The sequence below is a fragment of the Vanellus vanellus genome (assembly GCF_965231255.1).
Source record: "Vanellus vanellus genome assembly, chromosome: 11".
Lineage (NCBI taxonomy): Eukaryota > Metazoa > Chordata > Aves > Charadriiformes > Charadriidae > Vanellus > Vanellus vanellus.
The window spans coordinates 24,843,706-24,866,887 of record NC_138916.1 but is presented as its reverse complement, the minus strand read 5'-3'; the positions used below and the strand labels follow the sequence as shown (position 1 = coordinate 24,866,887).

Sequence of the window (23,182 nt, the reverse complement as noted above, 5' to 3'; positions counted from 1 at the left end):
ATGTGGAATATCTGCCACGAGACACTTGCACTAACACTTCTCTCGGAGCAGCCCACTGAGAAGACCTTCTGCTCACTCGGAGCAAACAAGTGCTAATTACCGGGCAGTTCTCCCGGTCAGGGCCGGCGCTGGGCGCAGATGTCCACGTCCCAGCCCCGCGCCGGCCTGCGGGGCCACGGGGCCTGTCACGGGGCGGCACTCGGCCCCGAGGGCTGACAGTGATCTCCACCAATGTGGCTCCCCACCGGCACGGCCACGCGCAGCAGGGCAGCGCTGCTGGCAGGGACAAAGAGCTCCCTCGGGCACAGAGACACCGGGATGCGCATTCCCACCAGGGAAAACATGGAAAGGAGGAAAGGTCGGGGGCTGACCTGCTGGAGAGCAGCTCTGGGGAAAGGGACCTGGGAGTCCTGGGGGCCAACAGGATGCCCACGAGCCAGCAGTGTGCCCTGGTGGCCAAGAGGGCCAATGGCATCCCAGGGGGCATCAAGCAGAGCGTGGCCAGCAGGTGGAGGGGGGTCATCCCCCCCTCTGCTCTGCCCCGGGGAGGCCACATCTGGAGCGCTGTGTCCAGTTCGGGGCTCCCCGGGTCAGGAAGGAGAGGGAACTGCTGGAGAGGGCCCAGCAAAGGGCTGCGGAGATGAGGAGGGCACTGGAGCGTCTCTCTGCTGAGGAGGGGCTGAGGGCCGTGGGGCTGTTCAGTCTGGAGAGGAGAAGGCTGAGGGGGGTCTCACCAGCGCTTATCAGTCCTCCAAGGGGGGGTGCCGGGGGTGGGAACGGTCTGTTTCCAGTGGTGCCCAGTGACGGGACAGGAGGGAACGGGCACAAAGGTGACCATGGGCAGTCCCATCCCAACCTGAGGAGGGACTTCTCTCCTGTGGGGGCGGCAGAGCACTGGCACAGCTGCCCAGAGAGGGGGGGAGTCTCCCCCTCTGGAGCCATTCCAAACCCGCCTGGAGGTGTCCTGTGCCACTGCTGGAGGTGCCCCTGCTCTGGCGGGGGGTGGCACTGGGGGGGCTCCAGAGGGCCCTGCCGGCCCCCACCAGTCTGGGACGCTGTATGAAACTCGGGCAAGGAGGTGCTGGTCCTCTCTGCCTGACAGCCCCCGGAGTCCCTGGTGATGCTTCACCCTGTTTTGGGCAGCAGTGCCCAAATGTAATCGCAACGGCCCCAGCCCACCACAGGGTCTCCAGGGCTGATGCTCTGAAGAGGGTCTCGTGGTCCTGAGCCCACCAGTGGCTGCTGTGCTTCCCAGTCCTGCATCCTTGCCCGGCTGTTCAGATTTCCCATAAGGTGATTTTCTCCTTCTCCAACTTTCTGCGTCCCTCCAGCTCTCTGTGTCCGCACCCACCTCCCCGCTCTGTGCTCACCAGCGATCAACACTACGCCACCCCGAGCGAGCCGCCTCTTGCGCTCGCCCATCCCCAGCGCCACACACCAAAGCCCAGCGAAAAGATAAACTGTGTTGGGAAATTACATACCTGAATAAATTTCAACCTCAGTAAGAGTTTGGGCTGAGTCATGTGCCAACGCATTTAGGAAAACCTTTTGATGGCAAAACGTAAGTGATAGAGTGAAGGAGCAAAATGGAAATTGGAGTGCTCAGAAACGTGTTTAAATAACCAGACTTGCACTCTGCAGTATCTCAGTCACGCTTCATTTCTCAAATCCGCATTTATGATGAGATAAACCACTAATTTTCACAGATAAAATATATTAAAGAGAAATCCAGATATTGAAGTGCACTTGGTGCAGGGGAAAGTGAATTTTAAGCCCAGGTTTCAGCGGCAGTTGCAGGGACGCGGCAAAGGGCAGCGAGTGGGGACAGCCCACCCGCACCGTGGGGGACCCGTGGGGGACTGCCAGCCCTGACCCCGACAGCCCCACACTCCCACCAGCCGCAGGGCACGAAAGGGGCCGGAGGGGCCCGCAGCGCCGAAGCCGGGCTAATCCCGTGTCCCTGGGTCTTCTGCTCCCGGTCCCCACCACCAGCTCTGACGCACCGGCAGCCCCAGCGGCTGGTGGCCGCGGTGACAAGCCCTGCTGCTGCCTGAGCACGCCCGCACGGGGCCAGCGGGGAGGGAGACCCCCGGCCCCCTCCTCCACCCAAGACCTGCGCTGCGCCAGCCCTGCCCCAGCAGGGACCTGCCAAAAAGCGCATCCCCAGGCGGGCCCAACCCTGCCAATCCCCCCAGCCCCGCTCGCGCGCCCCCCCGGGCCCCCGTTCCCCTTACACAGGGCAGGTCTGTGCATCTGGGATGGTTTCACAAATACAAACCATCCAGCCGGTGCCAAAGAGGTCTGCCAAAGCCGTGCCTGTGCCGCGGGAATATCCCCTGGGAAGGGGGGCTCCGCGGGGCAGCGGGACCAGGCTGCCTGGGAAGGGGACATCAAAGGTGGGGAATAATTCTGAGCTGGCCCTGGTGAGCCCCATGCTCTTTGGGACCAGCTCCCGCCCTCGGCGGGCAACTCTGTGAGCGGCATCTCAATTCCCCTCACTGCGCTCCACAACCGCAGATGTTTGCTAATCTCCCCTTAAAGAAAAGAAATACGATTACCATACTGTATGCGCAGCTTAATGCCCCCATAATAGCTGCGTTACTCAGAGACTGTCTTCGGCCATTTCCCGTTTCAATGGAGGCCCCGAAGGCTGCACAGGGTTGCTGTTGCCCGGAGTAAATGTAAACTCTGCAAACTAAATAAATGCCTCTTAAGCAAAAGGAGAGGAGGTGTCTCCGTGTGAAACTATTGCTGGGCACTTCCGTGGATCCCCTAAAACGTATTTGTATGAAAAATCCAATCAATCCTACCCAAGAAAGCTGATTGCAGCAGCAGAAAAGCAGCATTCAGGACACGGAGACACTTCTAAACGAGCTCAGCAAATGCGCACAGGGCTCTTTAGAAACGATGTCATCCTAATCTGCATCTCCCCTCTACGCTCAACCTCAGACCTGAAGAACCAAAACTTTCTCAGGTTTCCAAACAACGTCGTAAGGTGGTTTTTAGTTTTGTTTTTTGGAAACACCTCACCATCCTCCACTTCTTCTAACCGATCTGCCAAACAAAAATGCAGTTTATTACTGCAAAACTGAAGTAAAAAGCTGAGCCCAGGTGTATTCCAAACACGCTGCGTAACAGGCTGCAAAAGCCCAGCCAGCCTCCCTCATTTGCTGCCTGCAGAAACAGACTCAAAATCCCAAGAATTAACTCCTGGCACATATTCAGCTCTATCAGTACACCTACTTGATTCTCGAGGCGCTCAGCACGGACCCCCGCTATTCATGGGGAATATCTAAGGGCAGCCAGAGCATCGCCCCCAGGCAAACGGAGAAATGGCAACCCAGCGCGGGGCCTGGATGCACAGAGGGATTTGGGGCTGTTGAGACCGAGCGGCTCCCAGCGAGGGACAGGGGCTACCTGTCACCTTTGGAGGGCATTTGGGGCCAAGACGTTGGGGGTCCTGCGATCTGCAGCAGCTGAGCGTCCACAGTGCGACACGGCATTTACAGCCGCCTTTGAAGACATCAAGAGAAGCTCTTCCTTCTTCCTTCAAGGGGTTCCTTCTGCAGGACTGAGGGCTCCTGCCCTGGACGAAGGCACACCGCGGGGCAAAGCCCAGTCAGGAAGAGGGCAGCGCTGCAGCTGCTCACACAAATAATACTGTGGGTTTTCCTCCCCCCACCCAGACCCTCTGCCCCTCGCTGGCGTCGGCTGGAGCCCTCACCCGCGTCTCGGCAGATGGCACCCTGCGAGTTCGGCACCCTTCCACACCCCAAACCTCCACCCAGGGCACAGTCAGAAAAAGCATTTCTGTAGCCATTTCTTCACGCGCCGCCCCTCCAGCTCATCTCCCTGCCCTGGACTTCGCACAAGGACACACGCAAACGACTCAAAGCAGAAGGAAAGTGAAGCATTTCCCTCCTGGAGCTTGTTGTGAGGACCAGCCGGCTCCTGCCGCAGCGGCCCAGCCCCAGGGGTCACCGGCCAGCACTTTTTAGTCCCAAACCACTTTCAGATCCTTTGAATTGATTCGATGCTTTTCTCAGCAGCCTGCAGGTGCCCACGCGCCGGGAGCGAGCCGACCGGCTTCCTACGGTACAAACACGCCCGCGCTGTGGGGCCGGGGAAAACTAACCACGCCGTGTGAAAATCAGGAGCGCACAGCGCAGCCCGGCAGAGAGGAGCAGCGGACACTGCCGACGCCGTCCCGGCGCCCGGCCACAGCCCCCTCTGCCCTCCCGCTCCTGGTTCCTCCCCAGGCAGCCACTGCGGCATGCCACGGTGGCCACCAGCCCCGGTACCGATGTGTTGGATGCTCCAGAGGTCCTGGTGGCACCAGCACGAGGCAGCGAGAGGTCTGTGGTGCAGCCGAGCGCTTCGCACCAAAACCTGCCACCTTCCACCTTGACAGGCTGGGAGAGGTGGGGGGGTCAGCCCGGAGAAGAGAAGGCTCCGGGGAGACCTCAGAGCCCCTTCCAGTGCCTAAAGGGGCTCCGGGAGAGCCGGGGGGGGGACACTGGATCAGGGAGGGGAGCCGTGGGATGAGGGGGAACGGCTTCAGACTGGAAGAGGGCAGATTGAGATGAGATGTGAGGGAGAAATGTGTCCCCGTGCGGGCGGTGAGCCCCTGGCGCAGGGTGCCCCGAGGAGCTGTGGCTGCCCCATCCCTGGAGGGGTTCAAGGCCGGGTTGGACGGGGCTGGGGGCACCCTGGGCTGGGGGGAAGGGGCCCTGCCCGGGGCAGGGGTGGCACTGGGTGGTCTTCAAGGTCCCTTCCAACCCAAACCCTCCTGTGATTCTGTGATTCTATGATTCCACTGGCGGGAGCTGTGCCGGGATGTTTTAGCATGCCAGCCCCTTATCCATCATTAATTTCCCTCCGCTTTTTACTGTAAGTTCCTGGATGCATTTAGGAAGAAGCAACTTTTCCCCACAATACAACAGAGAATAAAGGGGCACTGACGCTGTCTGGGGGGAGACACAGACATGGTGCTGCGTGAGATCCAGTGGCAGTTGGCCTGCCTCCATCGCGGGAGGACGGCCGGTGAGCAGGAGCTGCTACCTAAAAGGTGACAGTCCCCTGATCACCCAAAGGGACCTGATGGCAAATCCCACGCCCTCTCCTGGGTGCAGGACTCACAAGGGGCCTTGCAGCCTGACAGTAACACCACTGACACTTGCCAGGACCACGCGCAGGGCAGACCCAGGGGACACCACTGAGTTCCTCAGCACCACTGAGGAGGTTCAGCCGTGCCACGTCTCCTCTAATAACACTCTCGACAAATGGTCCCAGAGACACGATGGGCATCTCAGTGAGCCCCAGGGCTGACCCATCTGCCCTTCTTCACTTTCTGCATTCCAGGTTCATTCAAAGCTTCTCGACCTGGGTGCGAATCCAGCGGAGAGCAGAGCGGCCCGATGCCCCCACCACCTGGGAGGAGAGCAGGGGCCTCTACTGCTGACCCGAGGGGAATCTGGAAAACATCTAAGCCCCATTGAGGAACTCACTGCCAGCTTCGCTTTAACAGGCGATGGAGACCTTGCAGAGAGCCGCAACAGACCCTGGCCCAGGCAGAGTGGGTGCCACCACTGCCCCAGTGGAGGTCCCCACCGCCACAGCCGGGTCTGGGGTCTCACTGCCATGGGCACCTTTAAACATCTGCAGTGAATTTTATTCAGCATTTAATGGACCCTGTGTGACCAAAACCTGCCATGTTTGGGAAGTCAAAACCATGGCTGGCATCGCCCACCCACCCCTCAGGCGAGGCTGAAGCGCTTCTCGCCCCCTGCGCCGGGCACAGCGGGCAGTGATGCAGCCTGAACCCTGCACCGGGCACAGCGGGCAGTGATGCAGCCTGCACCCTGCGCCGGGCACAGCGGGCAGTGATGCAGCCTGCACCCTGCGCCGGGGACAGCGGCAGCAGAGGCACCGCAGCAGTGAGCTGCTGGCGGAGCAGGGGGTCCTGCCCTGGGGGAAGGTGACTGCCCTGGTCCCGGGTGGAGGGGGACGCAGGGTGCCCATGCCATGGCAGTGCTCTGTGCCCCCGGCACTCCTGCACCCGGTCCACACCCTTATAACCACCTTCTCCCGAACAAATCCCTTGCAAAGACAACTAAGAATTATTTGCAGCAATAATGGCCAAGGGCTGCAGGGCAAAACCACAGAAACCTTTAGCAAAGGCGCCGGCCCAGCTGCCTCAGAGCCCCGACCCTCCGCGCCACGGCCGGTGGGGGCCCCGGGCTGTCGTGCCCCAGAGATCCACAGTCACGACTTGTTTTCCAAAGCTGCAGCAATTTCTCAGCGAGTGCTCTTCGTGTCCTTCCTTCTGGCAGGAAGAGCGGCATGAAGAGCCCCTAAAGATAGAAACTCGAGAGAAGTGCTGTCAAGTTTCTGCATCGCAGTTTATCACCCATTTCTCCCAGAGCATTCATGCCGCTTTGCGTCAAAGGGATGTGGCTAATTACTTCCAGGGGACATCGAGAGAACGGGAGACACTCAAACCCTTCCCGACAGACCGAGCACACGTGGTGACACCCCGAGTTAGGGATGTGCTCAGGCACCAACAGCTGACTCAGAAGTGGCAAGAGGGTTAGCAGAAATCAGAGTCCGGCAGGAGAACGGCTGCTCCTGCCCGAACCCACCTTCCTGCGCCGGCCGGGTCCCGCTGGAAGGGGGGATCCAGCTGGAAGGAGAGATTTTGGAGAGCTGCAGGGACGGGCACGCGGTGGGGCAGCCCAGCAGCCGTGCTGCACTGGCAGGATGGCAGGGACGCGGCGACGGGCGTTACGGTGAGCAGCGCTCTACTCGCAGCGCTTTGCCCTGGGAACGTGGGCTTTGTGCCCGACGGCAGCCGGAGAGCACGGCAGCGGGTCCACAGCCGCGGGTACCGCTCCCCGCCGCCTGGGCGGCTGCACGCGCCGGCAGGGCACGGTGGGCATTCCCACACTCTTCCCCCGCAGCTGGGACAGCCCACAAACAGGTTCGTTTGGAAATCTAAAGGGCCGTTGCTCTCCCCGGACTATAAAACGCAGCCCAGCGAGGTGTGCTCCCAGCTGGGCCGAGCCCTCGCTGCCCGGTGCGGGGCCGGCGGGTCCCCGCGCGCCGCGGTCTCACCTGGTGATCTCCTCCTTCAGAGCCGCGGGGTCCGTGGGATAAAACTTCACGCGGAAGCACATGGTGAAGGGAGGCTGGGCTGCAGCGAGAACAGCAACGCCGCCGTCACCAAACGGCAGGGCTTGTCCCCTCCGTCCTCCCGAACAACCCCGCTTGAGCAGACGGCCAGATATTGCCGGGGGTGTCACCTGCCCCCCCCGTTACCCCCAAACGCACCCAGCTGTCCGGGTAAGGCGGGAGCAGAGGGGCACGGGGCTGTTCCCCGCTGCGGTGGCCATGGGGAGAGGAGATGTCGCCGGTAAAGCCGTGGGGAAGCGGCCGTGGCACCGTCTGCCGGCCACACAACCCGCTCCACGCTCTCCAGGAGGGCCCCGGCACTGGCAATTCCCACTTGGCTCATCCCCATCATTTCTGTGCCGGTCTCCGGCAGAGCGGGTGCGCTGTGCCCACGTCCTGGGGGGGCCTCGCCAGCAGCAACCGCAGTGGGACCGGTGGAGAATGGTCCCGCTTTTGACCCAGCAGAACAGCTTTGTGGATAATTAAAAAGGTGCTTTTCCTGGGAGATGCACTGGGAATTGACCCCAGAGGAGAAGGACTGGAGGAAAGGGAAATACATGTGAGCTGAAAGGAGCAGACGCTCTCTGCCCGGGACTGCTGCTCCAGCAATACTCACCCCTCATCTGCTTCACAACCGACTTGGTAAATTCCAGCCAATGCTGCAAGGAAAAAGAAGGCAATTAAAGCAACTCAGTAACAAATACTTTCAATTAATAACATTGACTCTTTGGGGCAAAATTAAAGAAGCAAAAAAACCCTCCCCTGCTTGAGGTAGAAGCCCATTGCTGTGGCAGAGTCCGTGAGCCGCGGGGACTCGCGGAGGCGCCTTCCTTCGCTCAAGGGGACACGCTGTCCCCAGGGCCAGGTGCGGTTTTCCATCAGTGACAACAACGCGGGCGAGTTACGCGGCAAAGGCATTCCTCCTTCAGCCCGAGCAACCCCGGCGGCAGCGCGAGCGGTCACAGCGAGCTCTGCCTGGAGCAAAGCCTCTGCAGGAGCTGCTGCTTTGATTTGACGTGGTTTGAGCGGGCACGTTTAGGAAACAAAGCGCTGTCAGTCGAGAAGCGGCTTCAGATGCCTCTGTGTTGGGAAGGGGAACCCCAAAACACCAAAGCAAAATGACTACAGTTAAGGCGAACAACAGTCAGCCCAAAGGATTACAGACCCACAAAGATACATCACTGAAATGTGGCACTGCCATAGAAAACTCTAAATGTTAATGTCCACCACTGAGACAAAACCGGTGAGTGGTGGCCCCGCGCAGCTGCACCAGCTGGGCTGGGTTTCACTCGGGCACCTCTGGGTGCATTGGGTACCTGATGCAGACGTGCTGCTGGCAGCGCTGCAGGAACCAGCGGCAGCGGTGGAGGGGGCCACGGCACACCCCGGTACCCGGGGCTCTGCTCCCTCACGTCGGTAACTCCCGCGGCTGTGCAGACACAGCCCCCGGGCGGGCTTTGGGAAGCCCGGGGATGTGGGGCACCCCCGCAGGATCTGATGGCCACCGGCAGTCCCGATGCTCCGACAACGGCATTGGGGAGGGGGAACACCACAGAAGGTTCCTGTGCCCCGATCCCAGGAACCCACTGCAGCGCCAAGGGAACCTCCAGGTCACGGTGGTCCCCACCACGCTGGGAAGAAGCGCCGTTGTCTTTTGGGCTGGGCTGGAATGGTGTGAGTGCCGGCACCAGCGTCCCCTGACCTGGACCCAACAGGGTGCTGGGAAACGATGGGTAGGAGGCAGGATTGCTTCTCTTTTTCTTCACTTTTCAGCATCTCCGCTGTCTGTGCCCCTGTGCTCTCGACAGATGCATCTCACTTGCCGCCGCCGCAGGGCAGCGCGCGGGCTCCTCCCGGCCACGCTTCAAAATGAAGCGGTTTTCAATGACTGCCGTGTGCCCTCCCGGCAGCAGCCCCAGCTCTGCCTGCGGCACGCTGCGGCAGCCGCCTCTCCCACATCACAGGAGCGCTGCGGGTCGCAGCCCAGCCCCGGGCAGCGGCGGAGCGCGGCCCCGCGCTGTGCCCCCGCCCCCCCTCCCCAGCCCAGGCTGCCCCCGGGCACGCGGCAGAACACAGTAAGGAATATTGCCTGGTGCGTCAGAAATAAGGGACTGAAGCGACAGCTTAGTTCATCATAGGCTTAAATGCAGCACTTTCAGCCGAGGAAATGCTAAATCCGGGCAGCTCTGATAGCCACAGTGTCCGTGAGCCGCGGGGCTGGGCTGGCTCTCCCATGGAGGGGTCCCCCCTCCCCGAGCACCCCCGTCCTGGGGCGCTCCTCAAAGCTGAGCGGTGGCTCTTGCCTCAACCCCTGTGGCCTGAACTGACCCAGATTATCCCCAGGAGAGCAAAGCACCGGTAAACCGAGTGTCCTCGGCATCCCCGAGCACGGCAGCTCCACCTCCGCACCCCCTCTCTGCCCCTCTCCCGGGGGTCTCCCGCGCTGCCGCAGGCAGCCGCTGCCCGCCGGCTCTGGGCTCTGCATCCACAGCGCGGGAGCAGCAGGATCCGGCCCCGGGCACTGACCCGCCACACGCAACAGCAGAGAGATGTCCTCTCCTCGCACCAGCTGGGACAAGGCACGGCCCCGCGTTCTCCATCTGCCCCCTCATCTGCTACAAGAGAATATGCTGCGAGGGAAATCCCCCCCCCCGTATGCCCCCTCCACGCAGTGACCGTGCCGAGGGGTTTTCCCGAGCCCGTGCGGAGCTCCCGTGAGCGCAGACTGCTCCCCGCCAGCCACCCCACAGGGACGACGCAGAGTAATGCATTACGCACTGGGTTTTAGCTCTACACGTGTTTAAAGAGGCGATTCACCAAAAAGCAGGGGAAGAAGGAGCCGACACAAGTGGAGCGTTAGTTAACGACCCCTCAGCACCGCGCTGGTCTCTGGCACTGAAGAGCCACTGCTGCACAGCCCGCGGCAAGCCCGGCCATCAGCCCAGCACCAGCACCAGGACCCCGGCCAGGAGGCAAAGCTGGAGACGGACGAAGGCTGTAGAAGCCGGGAGGGAGAGAGACCAAAAAACACAAGTTGGGGGGCAGAGGCGATGAGGTGTGTATGTGGAGGCCTCAAACCAGGACAGGGGTGATGGTCCAGAGCCCTCACAAGAGGCAGCAGCATCACACGCTCCCCGATGGCTCCAACTTGGCGAGGAGGGGAGAATGAGAGAGAGGAGGTGGGAAAAGGCTGAGGGAACTGAGTCATTTCAGTCTGGAGAAGAGACAACTGAGGGGGTCTCACCAGCGCTTATCAGCCCTCCAAGGGGGGTGCCGGGGGTGGGAACGGTCTGTTTCCAGCGGTGCCCAGTGACGGGATAAGAGGGAACGGGCACAAAGGTGACCATGGGCAGTCCCATCCCAACCTGAGGAGGGACTTCTCTCCTGTGGGGGCGGCAGAGCACTGGCACAGCTGCCCAGAGAGGGGGGGAGTCTCCCCCTCTGGAGCCATTCCAAACCCGCCTGGAGGTGTCCTGTGCCACTGCTGGAGGTGCCCCTGCTCTGGCGGGGGGTGGCACTGGGCCCCCACCAGTCTGGGATGCTGAGAAAAGCCACAGGCGTGTTGGTGGGTGCCCCTGGCAGGGAGAAGGGAGCGAGGGGCTCAGACCGGCCCCGTCCCACCGTGGGCGGCAGCGATGCGGTGCCCGGGAGCAGCCGCTGCACACAGCGGCCATGGCAGGAGGTGCCCCGGGGAGCAGAGAGTGTTTCGGTGGCTTATCCTGATCAGCGGGAAGTGCAACACAAGACTGTTATTAATAGTCAGGCCTGCAAGCGCGTTCACAGCGCTCCTCGTTCACAAACCTCACGTGCTCTCACGGCAAGCAGCGATTTCACGTGTGTTTGGGCAGAGCGTGCGTTCTGCTCACCTTTTAAAAGCAGCGCGGACAGTTAACCCCGAAGAAGCGGCAGGACTCACTCGCACAGCTTCTGCGTGGGAATCCCGCCCATTGGGACCGCGTCGTGCCCCCCTCCGCCCGGACCTGCCGCAGCTGCGCGGACACTCGGCGGGACCTGCACGGCTCTGTGCCGGGAGCTGCGCCACCGGCTCGGACCAGGTCCTGCCGCGGGCGCTCTCGGCTTTGTACACTCTGATGTCTCCTTCCACTCTTTGTTACCCGAGACAACAGGCACAAGTGTTTGGATTCTCGGCACAAAGCTGTCACTTGGCCTAATCTCGGTGTTAAAAGGCGACTCTGCACTAGAAATAGTCCTGCGAGCCCGCTGGCAGGAGAGCTGCCGCGTCGCCTTTGCAACGGCACCAAATCCTCTCACTTTGCGAATGTGCGATGCTCTCACCGCTCGCACGGGGATCTGAGCGCCGCGGGAGTTCACCCGGCCCACACATCCCGATCGATGCTGAGGACGCGCCGGCAGAGCCGGGACACTGAAGCTGCTGCCGCTGGAGCCCGGGTGCCCCCCGGCCCCCCTCCCCAGGGCTGCAGCCCCAGCCCTGGCTCCAGCCCCGAGGTGGGAAGGGGCCGGGGGTCTCCCCAGGCTGCTCAGGGGGACCACAAGTAGCTGCTCTTTCCCCAGGCAAAGTAACGGCCCCATGAGGGCACCCGTGACCCCCCCAGGCTTTGTCCCCTTCCCAGCAGGGAGAGTCGCTGGGGAGGGGCTCCTCACCACCGCCCAAACCGAATGTTATTGCAGCCGTTGGCCTCACGCGCCGGTTCCCCACCACGGCAGCCGGGACCGGGCTGGCACCTCCGAGCTGCCAGGAACCCCAACAGCCCGGGGGCAGGACGGGCTCTCACCCTTTGCTTGTCGGGGTCCACAAAGCGAATGCCGAAGTAGTCCTTCTCCAGCAGGTTCAGGTGGTGGCAGAGAAGGTCGAAGAGGTACTGGCCCTTGGCATCTCTCTGCAAGACAAAGAAACCCATTTACAAAGCGGCAGGAGGAGGGCAGCGGAGCTCAGGGATGATGAGCGGGTGACGGGTCCGACGCTTGTAAAGCGACACCAAGGACGGCGCAAACCTCACCAACTTCCCCGGCGCTTCACCAGCGACATTTTCAGCTCTGAAACCATAGAATCATAGAATCAGTGAGGTTGTAAGGGACCTTTAAGATCATCAAGTCCAACCATTAACCTACCCTGATAAAAACACCACCACTCCTAAACCATGTCCCTAAGCACCTCATCTACCCTTTTCTTAAACACCTCCAGGGATGGTGAATCCACCACCTCTCTGGGCAGCTTATTCCAATGTTTAATAACCCTTTCAGTGAAAAAATGCTTCCTAATATCCAATCTAAACCTGCCCTGACATAACTTGAACCCATTTCCTCTTGTCCTATCACTTGTCGCCAGGGAGAAGAGGTCAGCCCCCATCTCTCTAAAACCTCCTTTCAGGTAGTTGTAGAGGGTGATAAGGTCTCCCCTCAGCCTCCTCTTCTCCAGGCTAAACAACCCCAGATCCCTCAGTCGTTCCTCATAAGGTTTGTCCTCCAGACCCTTCACCAGCTTTGTAGCCCTTCTCTGGACACGCTCCAACACCTCAATGTCCTTCTTGTAGTGAGGGGCCCAAAACTGAACACAGTACTCGAGGTGAGGCCTCACCAGTGCCGAGTACAGGGGGATGATGACTTCCCTAGTCCGGCTCACCACACTATTCCTGATGCAGGCCAGGATGCTGTTGGCCTTCTTGGCTGCCTGGGCACCATCTCCCGTCCCACCGCAGGGACAGCCCGGCAGCAGCCGGGAGCAGGACCCCATAGCGCCCCGGTCCCCAGCCCCATCCAGGGACGCGCGGCGTGCGCCCAGGCGGGATGCTGCGGCTGCGCGGGGCTGGCAGGAGACCGCAGCATCGGCCAAAACCCACATGTGCCTGGACAACAAGGCTGCGTCCAGGCGGCTCTGGGCAGTGGTGCGGAGGCAAAACTGCCTGGACGGAGCGCGGAGAGAGCACAGCGAGAGCGCGGTGAGAGCACGGCAAGAGCATGAGCGAGACAGCAAAACAGCAACCGCCCCGAACACCACAAAACACCCACAGTATTTTAAGAGCATGAAGAAAACTGTGACCAAGGTCAGAGTCTGTCTGGGAATGCCGCTGCAGCTCGAGGGGTAGCGAAGCGTTGGGGGGGGAAGCTGTGAATTTTGGGGTCTCTCTGCCTGGCCCGTGTTTTCAGGCCGATCCGCGAGGTCGCAGCTGCGCTGCTGCTGCTGCGATCCCCGTTGGACTCCCTCGTCGCAGCCACGGCACACGGCACCGTCAGCTCATTGCTTTGGCTCTCTTCTGCCTCCGCTGAACGTCTCTCCCTGGTCTGGTGCTACGGCGCGAGCCCCTGCCTATTTTTAGCATATTTCTTCTCTGCCTTTTTCTGCTATTGAGCTTTTAGGAAAAAAAAAAAAATCTCCCCCCTTCCTTGTCCCTGGGGCTCTGCGTCGCTGCGTGCTGAGGCAGAGACACTTCACGGATTTCTTCTGTTTCCAGGAGCAGTCTGCGCTGCCAGACCCCGCTGCGGAGAGAGCCGGGGTGTCTGGGCAAGGCAAACTGCAGCGTCATGAGGTCCTGGGTGCCAGTACAATGACAGACAGCGCTCGGCTGAACGTTAATGGGGAATTTTAAAGTATTATAGCTATAAAATCTGATCCATCTCAAAATTACTAAAAATTTAATTTCCAGTGATGCAAAGACTTGAGCGCTGTGAGCTGCTCCCCAGCAGTGCTGGGCCCAGGGCACCAGCGTCTTTCCCATGCCTGGTGTGGAAATGCAGCTCCCAAGAGAGCGGGGGGCCCGGGACCCCAGTGACACCCACCCACCCCCCCCAGGACCCCAGCGACACCCACCCACCCCCCCCAGGACCCCAGTGACACCCACCCACAGCTCGTCCAGCCGTAGGGGTCACTGCTGGAGATGGGCTGTGCATCCCCTCTATCAGAAAGATGATCACTGTTTTTTCCAGAAAGGGTTTTCCTGTGTGCTGAAGGTTTGACGTCAGTAAGCCAAAAAGAATAAAGAGTTATACTGAGGCTCTTCTGGTTCAGTACCTCCTCTGCTCTCCAGAATCGCACCCCCAAGGGCCACAGACCCCCACACGGGAGCCGATTTATCAGCAATGGGGTTTACCCCGACCAAGCGCGCAGCTGTGCCACGCTGCGCATTGAACCCATTACACGACAGCAATTTAACTACTCCAACATTTTCCCTCCGATTTATAATGGACCGCTGTAACACTTTGCTCATGGACAAGAACCCAAATACCCCCTGATAATTCGGGAACCTCTGCTCAGCAGAGCTGCCCACAGGGTCCGTGCCGAGCAGAGCCGTACCGCCGCCGCGGTCTCGCCCCCCGCGGCTCAGCGCTTGCCGAGAGTGGGGTCCTCTCAGTCTGTGTCAGGTCTGGGATCAAACCCCGTATTTTACTTATTTCTGAAAAGCTTAAACCAGGTGACGCAGCCCTGGGAAACCCCCTCACCTGGGGCCAGAGAGGGAGAAGAGGTAAAAACGTTCGGACCCTGCTGTCTCTGCCCCTTTACGGCAGAACAAATGGCGCCCAGGTGTCGGGGATGCACCGGCAGGATCGGGCCCCTCAGCCCCCCCCCGGCCAGCCCTCGGCCGGGCTCTGGGGTTCGCAGAAGGACCCGGGAACGGCTGCGCCGCCGCGCATGGGGGACCCGCTTTACAGCGCCGTGTCTCTGCAGATCAAAGGCTGCTTCTGACAGCCCCCGTTGGATAACACAGGTTTCTGTTTCCCGACAAATACATTTAACACGTGCACTATCCGATCAAATAATCGCTCAGCAGACACAGGGCGTGCAATGGGGGAATGCTGCCGGTTGGACGGGGCCGGGAGCACCCTGGGCTGGGGGGAGGGGGCCCTGCCCGGGGCAGGGGGTGGCACTGGGTGGTCTTCAAGGGCCCTTCCGACCCAAACCGTGCTGTGATTTCCATACACAGATATCAAACCTCGTATTTCAGCCGCCGCCTGCCCTGCACGCGGACCCTCACCGGTCTGGGTTAATGGTGCCGGTCGCCCCCCCCAGCCGCGCAGGTCACCTGCGTTTGTGGCAGCCCCGCAGCCCCGGCCACCAGCCAGGGACCCGCTGGCAAAGCCGCAGGCTGGCAGCAGCCCCGCGAGGGTTGGATGCGTTGTGGCCATGCAGGGCGGGCTCCCGCGTACCCCCGGTGCTGCCCCACGCTCGGGAAGCATCCTCAGGCGCGCTCCAGCAGAGACTGCCCCGCAGAGGAACAAGACGCCATCCCGCGGTGGGGAGAGCATGGGGAGCAGGAGGGGTGGTGGGGAGCAGGAGGGATGGTGGGGACCCCGGACCTCCCGCACCAGCCACGTCCCCTTTCGCCTGGCTCAAGGACCAGAAACCCGGAGTTTGAGCGCAACCACTCAGCTCCAGCCTCAGCCAAAGGCGACCCCGTGGGCCGGCAAAGCCAGTGCCCCCGGGCAGGGCTGAATGCCCCCCTCGCCCCGCCGCCCGCCCTCCCTCGCCAGAGACATTCATTAACGAGGCCGGGAATGGGCAGGTCCCCTGGGGACACAGACGGGGACAGCCCCGGGCCGGGTCCCCGCGGCTGCGGTGCCCCCCCGTTCCCACCCCACACCAGACCCCGTGCCCTTCGCCCACCGCCCCGCTGCAGCGGCACCCGCGGACGCCTAGCGAAGCTCGGCCGAGCCGGGAGCTGCTGGCCGGCACACCGGCACGCCGTGGTCACCGGCACCTGCTCGGGAAACGAGGCCGCTCAATTATGAGCCTGCATACAGATTTAGGTGCCGAGCTCGGAAAAGCGTGGCCTAGATCGTGCTTTATTAATAGGGTAATTGAGTCTCTGCCTGTGTCATCCATCACTGTCAAACGCAACCGCCGCCCGGTACGGGCTGTGTGCCCGGCTCAGGTACAAGGGCACAGAACAGAACGCGGTAACGAAACCTGCCAGAACAAAAATCCCTTTTCCTGACTTAGAGCAAGCTATTGTTCTTTCATTAAATAACATTCCTTTTTTCAAGGAGGACTGAGGCAGCAACACGGAGCTTGAGAAGAGAGAAACTGCAGCAGCACCTCCTGAGCAGCAGAAGGAACACGCGCGCCCCGCTCGCCTCTCGGGCACGGAGTGGCCTTCCCGGAGGAGGCGTCGCGTGCAGGAGGGAGACTGGACCTCCTCCTGCACTATGTACAAAACAGCAATAAATACTGATTTTATTTTCTTCCCCTAGAAAAGATTACTTCACAGGCTGAACTACAGGGACGTTTGACACGGGTTAAAACAACTGACCATACAGCAGGAATCGCACTTGCATAAATGAAGACGTACTCGTAAACTGTTCCAAATTAGACCTGAAGGGCTGTTATAACCAAAGCAGCTGCCGCAACACGTGCAACCTCCCTTCCGCTCTGCTGCCAGCGCTGCGTGGCACATCTGGCGGACGTGGCACATCTGGCGGACGTGGCACATCTGGCGGCTCCGGCAGGACCCTGCCCTGCCACGGGCAGCCCCCACCCCGCACGGCGCTCAGCGCGCTGCAGCACGGTGGGCTCCATCCTGCTCAGGCTCAGGAAAGTCCGTTGCAGGCAACAGCCACGGAAAAAGCCAGAGAAGGCTGCGGCCGCGTGAACCGTTCTCGCAGAGGGGATGACTTCGCCACCCCCGGCGTCACGGCCCTCCTCACCTCCCAAAGGCAGTTTTGCAGAGATTTGCTCCAGGCCCCTCTCCCTTTCCCTGCCCGTGCCCCAAATTAGCACGAGCATCTGCATAACGCCTTTCTCTGCAATTTTAACACAGAGAAATCGCAACAGAAGACAAATGAGACATTCCCCCCAGTCCAATGGAATATGGTGAAAGCGTAAAAATGCAAACGGCATTACAGGGGGAAGCACTTTCCCTTTGATCTCTCTAACTTGAATTAAACATACTCTAAATTAATCATTATGAGTATGTCTTTCAGGAAATTATCTGAACTGTCTTTACAAATCACAACTTGAAAGAGCTGTCTGTTGCATAATATCAGCTTAAGTATCCTACGGTTTGATCTTTATATGTTCTCCTAAAATAAGACTTACATCTGTCTTAAGGTTTGCAAGTTTTCCGGGTCAGCCTTTCAGGGTGCAGCAGTCTAACGGAGAGACTATCGCCAGCTGCACCACGAGCAACACACCGGGAGCGCCGCACGCCCAGCCGACGCGCACCGCGCAAAGTTATTTGCCGCTGAATACTAACAGCTGCCAAGGACTTTTCTCCAACTTAAACTTCTGTTACACAGGGAAGCTTGAGGAACTGCAGCTAAGCACGGCATCGTGTCCCGAGGCAGCCGGGAGCGTGAGGGGTAAGGCACAGGCAGGGACCGCGCAGGACAGCGGCAGCGTTGCCGGTGCAGGCGGGGTCGCCGAGGCGGCGCAGCGGCTGTGCCAGGAGCCAGCGCGGCCGCGCGGACGCTGCGCTGTTGGCTGCTGCTGCCAGCGCAGAGCTGCGGAGGACAGCACAGGCTGCCGGTCGCTCCTCATGTACCACCCGGGATCGTTCTGATGCGTAACAGTCCCTGATTTTGCCTGGTCTCGCGTCCAACGAGATGGAGATGTGCCACGGCCCGCAGGCGGCTGCATCACGGCACAGGCAGGCAGAATCTGCAGCCCTGCCTATGTCTGTGGCGGTCCCTGCAGACACGCCGCGCGTCGCCCCAAAGCACGGGCGAAACGCGAGTGGTTGCAGCGCTGCAGGGTGACACTGCCGGGGGGCCCGACCCCCCCCCAGCTCAGCCCCCGCATCCCCCCTCAGGTCTGAATTTGGCCGTGGGTGCTGGGGCCAGACCTCGCGGCACTCCCCGTTTCTGTGGGCTCTCCGGAGCCCCCAGCACACCCCAGTACCCCGACTCACAGCCCTGCGGGACCTCCGCAGACCGGCTGAGCTCGTTAGGGCAGTGGGTGGGTTTTGGGGACAGACCGGTGTGGGGCTGGAAGGGCTCGGGGGTACACACCGCCTTGAGATACAGCTACGGGCACTGGCGGCAGCGGCCGCAGTAGCCGCGCTCAGCCCGGCTCGCTGCCCCGCGCCCGTGCCTGGCACAAGCAAAGCCCCCCTGGGGACACGCCGCGGCCACCCGGCCCCGCGCACGCGTTGCCGTTCCTGAGCTCTGCTGTGGCCGTGCCGCAGGCTCTGCCCCGCTCCGCCGGCCCCGGCACGGCGGCTGCCCGGGCACGCTCCCGCCGGCCGCCCCGCGGAGGAGAGGAGCCGGACTGAGGGACAAACCCCGCGGAGGGGACACTGCCACGGGAGAGAGGAGCAGTGCGGCTCCAGGAACCCATCGCTACCCGTGTTCTGCTCTTCAAAGCACTTCAGAGCCACCCAGCCCCGCGGCGTCCTTCGGAGGTACCTGAGGAGCATTAACACGTCAGCAACAGCTTAATACAGACATTTACTGCGCTCTGCGCCGGGAGGAGACGGGTTCGCCAGCGGCATTGGGGACGAGCTCTTCCAGGGAGTTTTATGATCCCTTTTAAGGGGGGGACGGAAAGACAGCGCTGCACTGATGCCAGGGAGATCCTGCTGGGATTTTCCAGCGGCGAATGCTCCCGGCCCGTGGCGCTGTGCTGTGAACCTCCCTGCGCCGAGGACTGCAGGGTCTGCTGCTCACCGGAGCCCGACAAACCTCGTTCGGGACCCACCTGCCCTGGCCCTGCAGCACGGCAGCAAGGGCGCTGCCAGCCCGGCCCCGTGGCTCCCCGCCCCCGCGCCGCACCGCGCCGAGCACGAGCGTCTGTAAAGTTCCTGAAGATGAAAAGTGCAGAACGCTGAAATGTGGCACCCGTCACTGCACACGAGTTTTTGCACGACACGCTGCAAAACAGAAACACGGGTTCTGCAGGGAGATAAGCGCCTCCAGCACTATCAAACAGAAGAATCCCAGATGATTTTTAAACTTTAAGAAGATTAAACTAACCTTGCATTCTTAGCATTTCGAAGCTACTCAGCCAAAATTAGGGTCATCCACAGCTAAAAAAAAAAAAAAAAAGAAATATTTAAAAATAATAGCTCATCTGAAAACGACCGGTGTGCCTCACTTTAGGCAGGAGCACTCCCCGTCCTGCCGAGCACAGCAACTCTCCGGCAGCACATCCGCGTGCTCCAGCCACGCTCCAGAGCCGTGGACTTGCGGTGAGAGGTGGCTTTGCACTGCAGGATGAGACCCAGGTCTGTCCTAAAGCCTTGCTTTTAGAGACTGGTGGCACAGTTGGGTTTTTAAACCATTTATCACGTGCCATGACGGCTTTGTTTCATTTCAGCTTCTTAATCGGGTATCACGCGGCACCGAGCCCAACGCGATACGAAGGTGTAAGCTTCTACACCAGCCCGAGCACCACTGCCACCAAACCTGCCACCTCCAGCACCAACGTCGGACCAGCAAGGCCAGTTTCCACAATAAGGCTGCGCACAACCAGCCCGGCCCCTTCCCGCAGCCTGCCTGGTCCTGCCGACGGCCCCGTGCATGAGGATGGCACAACGCTACATCTGCTGGAAAACCTCCATCAGCCAACCTTAGACGTGGTCCTCGCGAGGGGAAGGCGAGGGCTGGGTACCACGTGCTCGCTCGAGCATCGCTACGCCCAGCGGTCTCGCAGCAGGGGACATCTCCGAAATGCCCCCGCGGGCCGGTTCGTCCCGCCTCCTTCAGCCCGCTCCCACTGCAGCACCCCGCTCCCAGGCAGGGAACAGCTTCTGACCCCGCACCAAACCAGACGGGCTCAGCGCTTGGCAGCGCTCCTCGCCAAGGTCCTGCCCCAGCCGGGAGCCGGCGGAAGGGCCCGTCCCGGGGAGGAGGTGGTGGTGGTGGAGGAGCCCGGCGAAGCAGAGGGGCTGCGGAGAGCGGCTGAACCCCCCGACCGCCACGGTGACTGCGCAGCCGGGGCTCTGGGAGGCAGAGGGGCGGGAGCGGCCATCACGGGGAGACGCTGGAAGTGTACCCACTGCAGAGAGGAAGAAAAAGCGGGGGATTGTTTGCACTATTCAAGCAGCCGCGATGCGCGCCTTGCGTGGCAGGGAAGCTCCCGGGAAGCAATTCCCACAACCAACGGGCTGCAGCGGGGCTGGGAGCACGGCGGGGGGCTGGGGGTGCTGGGGACCCTCTACCTCCTGCCAGGGGCAAAAGGAAACCGCGTCAGCAGCAGCTGTGGGGCACCCCACATCTCCCCCTGCGCAGGGGGAGAGGAGCAGGTCGGGTGCCCGGAGGCACAGCCGAGCTCAGAGCTGCTCGGCGCGGGCTGGGAAAAGCCGGGGAGCGGCGGTGACGGCTCTGCTGCACCTCGGCCAAGAGTCAGCTGAGAGGGCTCCGATCTGCGTAATAACGGACTCCCTCTTCCCTCCCATGTGATAATTTTGCATTTCCTTCCACGCAAACCGGTGGGCAGCTCTCCCCCACTGTGCCCAGCACCAGCGCCAACGGCTGCGCCGAGCTCAGGGCAGGAAGGGGGTGCGGAGCCCCGAGCAGCCCGTCCGACCACGCTCACAGCGCCGGAGCCTGGGGAGGGCTGGATCTGCCCCGCAGAAGTGGCCAAAAAGGGACCGGAATGGAGCAGGAGCAGTGCTGAAGGGGCTTCGCAACCCGCCGGGCTGAGCTCTCACATCAGCCGCCTCCGGTCCGGCCCTCTGCAGAGTGCCCCCCGCGTCCCGGCGCTCCTGCCAGGGCACGGCCGGGGTCCGGCGAGCAGCGGCACCCCGACCCCGCGGGGCGCGGGAACCGGCTGGCCCCGGGGCGGCAGGAGAACGCCGCTCAGCCCGGAGTGGCACCGGCCGCCGCCAGCCCCAGCCCGGCCCTGCCGGACCCCTCCCAGCCCCACCACGTTCGCACTTCTGGAGCCGAAAGGACGAATTACCCCACCACCGCTCTGCGGATTAAGCACAGGATGAACGGAAGGAATAGCAGCGGTTGAAAGCAGCTCCTTTCTGCACTATTTGGTTTGGAAATCTCATTGTGGGGCTGGCCATTCCTCCCTGCTTCCTGAGCTTAGGAGAAGATTATTTTTTAAAGGAAACTGTCAAAAAAAGTGTATTTTACAAAGTGAAGTTTAAGCTTAAGTCTCTTTGGCAGCAACATCTGAGCTGGGAGAGATCAAAGACCCACCGGCTCCACTGCCAACATGAAGAGATTTTCGCTAGCAATTTGACTGCAATATTGCGGTTTAAACCCTTCATTTTCAAAATTCAGCATTGTACTGTACGAGCCTGGGATTTATCAGCCCTCGAACAAAGTCAACAGCTAATGTTCAGTTTGCAGGCAGGGTGAAGTCTTTCTAATTTAGCAGCTCTCAGCCCTCCAAGTTAAGGCAGCGTCTCGTCTGAGCTACGGTACGAGGAGGAAATGGGCAAAAACATGCCGGAGAATATTCATTCCCAGGCAGGGAACAGGCAGCTCGGAAAGCCGTGACTATGCCTGGAGCAGAGCGGTACCTGCACTGACCCCCCTGTCCCCGTGTCCCCCATGGAGGGGGTGGGGGCAGCGGGAGCAGCCTCAGCCCCGGCCCGGAGGGTCCCTCACCAACGTCGGCTGGGTGACCCCGAGGGGGACAGCACGCTCCCCGACGGGGCAGGAGGGCAGCGCACCGCACAGCTCTCGCACCGTCCGCTGCTCCCGTGCAGGAGCCCAGACCCTCCTCCTGCACCTCCTCCGGTCCTGCCCGCCCCCCCAGCCCCTCGCCCCGGCCCCCGCTCCCCTGCCACAGGAAGAAGCATCATCATTCTTCTCGGCTATTTGGATGTATTATTATGGGCTATTTTGCTGCCGCTGCACCAGCTGATGCTCTTGCTCTGTGTGAGCAGCAGGCGCCCACCGGGACGCTGCCGCGGCGAGGCGGGGAGCGCGGTCACCCACCCTGCCCACGACACCTCCGACTCCGGCACCCGGCGAGCCCGGCCGGCAGCGAGAGCGCAGCAAAAGGCAGGACCTTCAACCCCGTTTCCAGAAGTGACTGAGCAACAGCTCAGTGTCACAAAGAGCCCCCGGGAAGATGCTCTCGGAGCCGTCATCGGTGAAGCCGGGGCTCCAGGAGAGTGGTGAAAGACCAGTCCCAGGGACGGTCCCCCTGGTTTCTGAGGAGACCCAGTGGGGGGTGAGCCCCGAGCACAGGCTGCCCGGCGCAGGGGGGAGGAGAGGGGTGAGCACAGGCGCCTTTCCAGCCAAACCTCCGAGCCCCAGAGCGGTACCCAGCAGCGATGCCAGCCCCGCCGCAGCGACCGGGAAGGGATGGAGGGGCGAGCGGGAGAGGGAAACGATTTTTCTTGGGGGGATGCCACAGACGGCTTCCGAAGGCAGCTCCAGCGCCGGGGGAAAGGAAGCTGGAGTACCATGGTGGCTGGGGAGCACTCGGAACAGGGACCCGCAGACCCCAGCGGCGCGGCTGCCCAGCCCCGAGCGCCCCCACCCTGCCCCGGGCCACCGGGCGGTTTCGCGTCTGCCAAACCAACGGGTCTCCGGGAAACGCGCACAAAAAGCCCCTTCTGCAAAGGCGGTAAGAGAAGCAGAGTCCCCTGGTGAGCAAAGGGCAGCCGCGAGCAAGACGCCGAGTGGGAAATGCCAAATAGTGCCCCGACAGCCCCAACTCCCACCAGCTCCACCGCAGGCTGCGGCGCACGGAGCGCTGCTGCCAGAGCCCAGGGTTACCTCTGCCCACCGGAGGAGACTCGGAGTAAGGGAAAAGGGGTTTTACATAACACCCGAATGTAATCCTGCTATATTTATAGCATATGCATTTCAGTACTAATTCCCTGTTATCTGTAATCCTGCTTCCTCGCTGACACGGTAATTTCTGTCTTCAAGACTTATCGGGGCAGTTTGCTCCACAGAAGTTTATAAAGCTTTTGAGAGGGAAAGTTACTAATGAACTGACTCTCAGAGCCTTAAACTCCAGATTATCGATTCCTTGTTTTAATCCACAAGAAGGTTTTTAAAACCCTTTGACACGCTGGTGTACGCGAAGGTCCTGCACAGCTTCTCCAGCACTGAATTTCAGCCGCTGATGTTTCTGCTTACGTCCCCATTTTGGAAAGAACCCGCTTTGGGACAGTTTAGCACGCTT

The 23,182-nt window shown here is 61.1% G+C and overlaps 1 protein-coding gene across 3 annotated transcripts in view; it reads right to left on the bottom strand.

Moving 5' to 3' along the window:
• The window catches only part of FRMD5 (FERM domain containing 5), a gene marked incomplete at its 5' end in the record, with an annotated part of 111,438 nt that overhangs the window by 17,929 nt on the left and 70,327 nt on the right, over nucleotides 1-23,182 (bottom strand). Inside the window, 3 exons of one of the 3 annotated variants that reach the window (XM_082488747.1) lie at nucleotides 7,114-7,192; nucleotides 7,787-7,829; nucleotides 11,925-12,029. In XM_082488747.1, coding sequence (XP_082344873.1) covers nucleotides 7,114-7,192; nucleotides 7,787-7,829; nucleotides 11,925-12,029 — 227 coding nt within the window. Of the gene's footprint in view, nucleotides 1-7,113; nucleotides 7,193-7,786; nucleotides 7,830-11,924; nucleotides 12,030-23,182 lie in introns of those variants that run through there. The other 2 variants (XM_082488748.1, XM_082488749.1) reach the window with 2 other exon arrangements.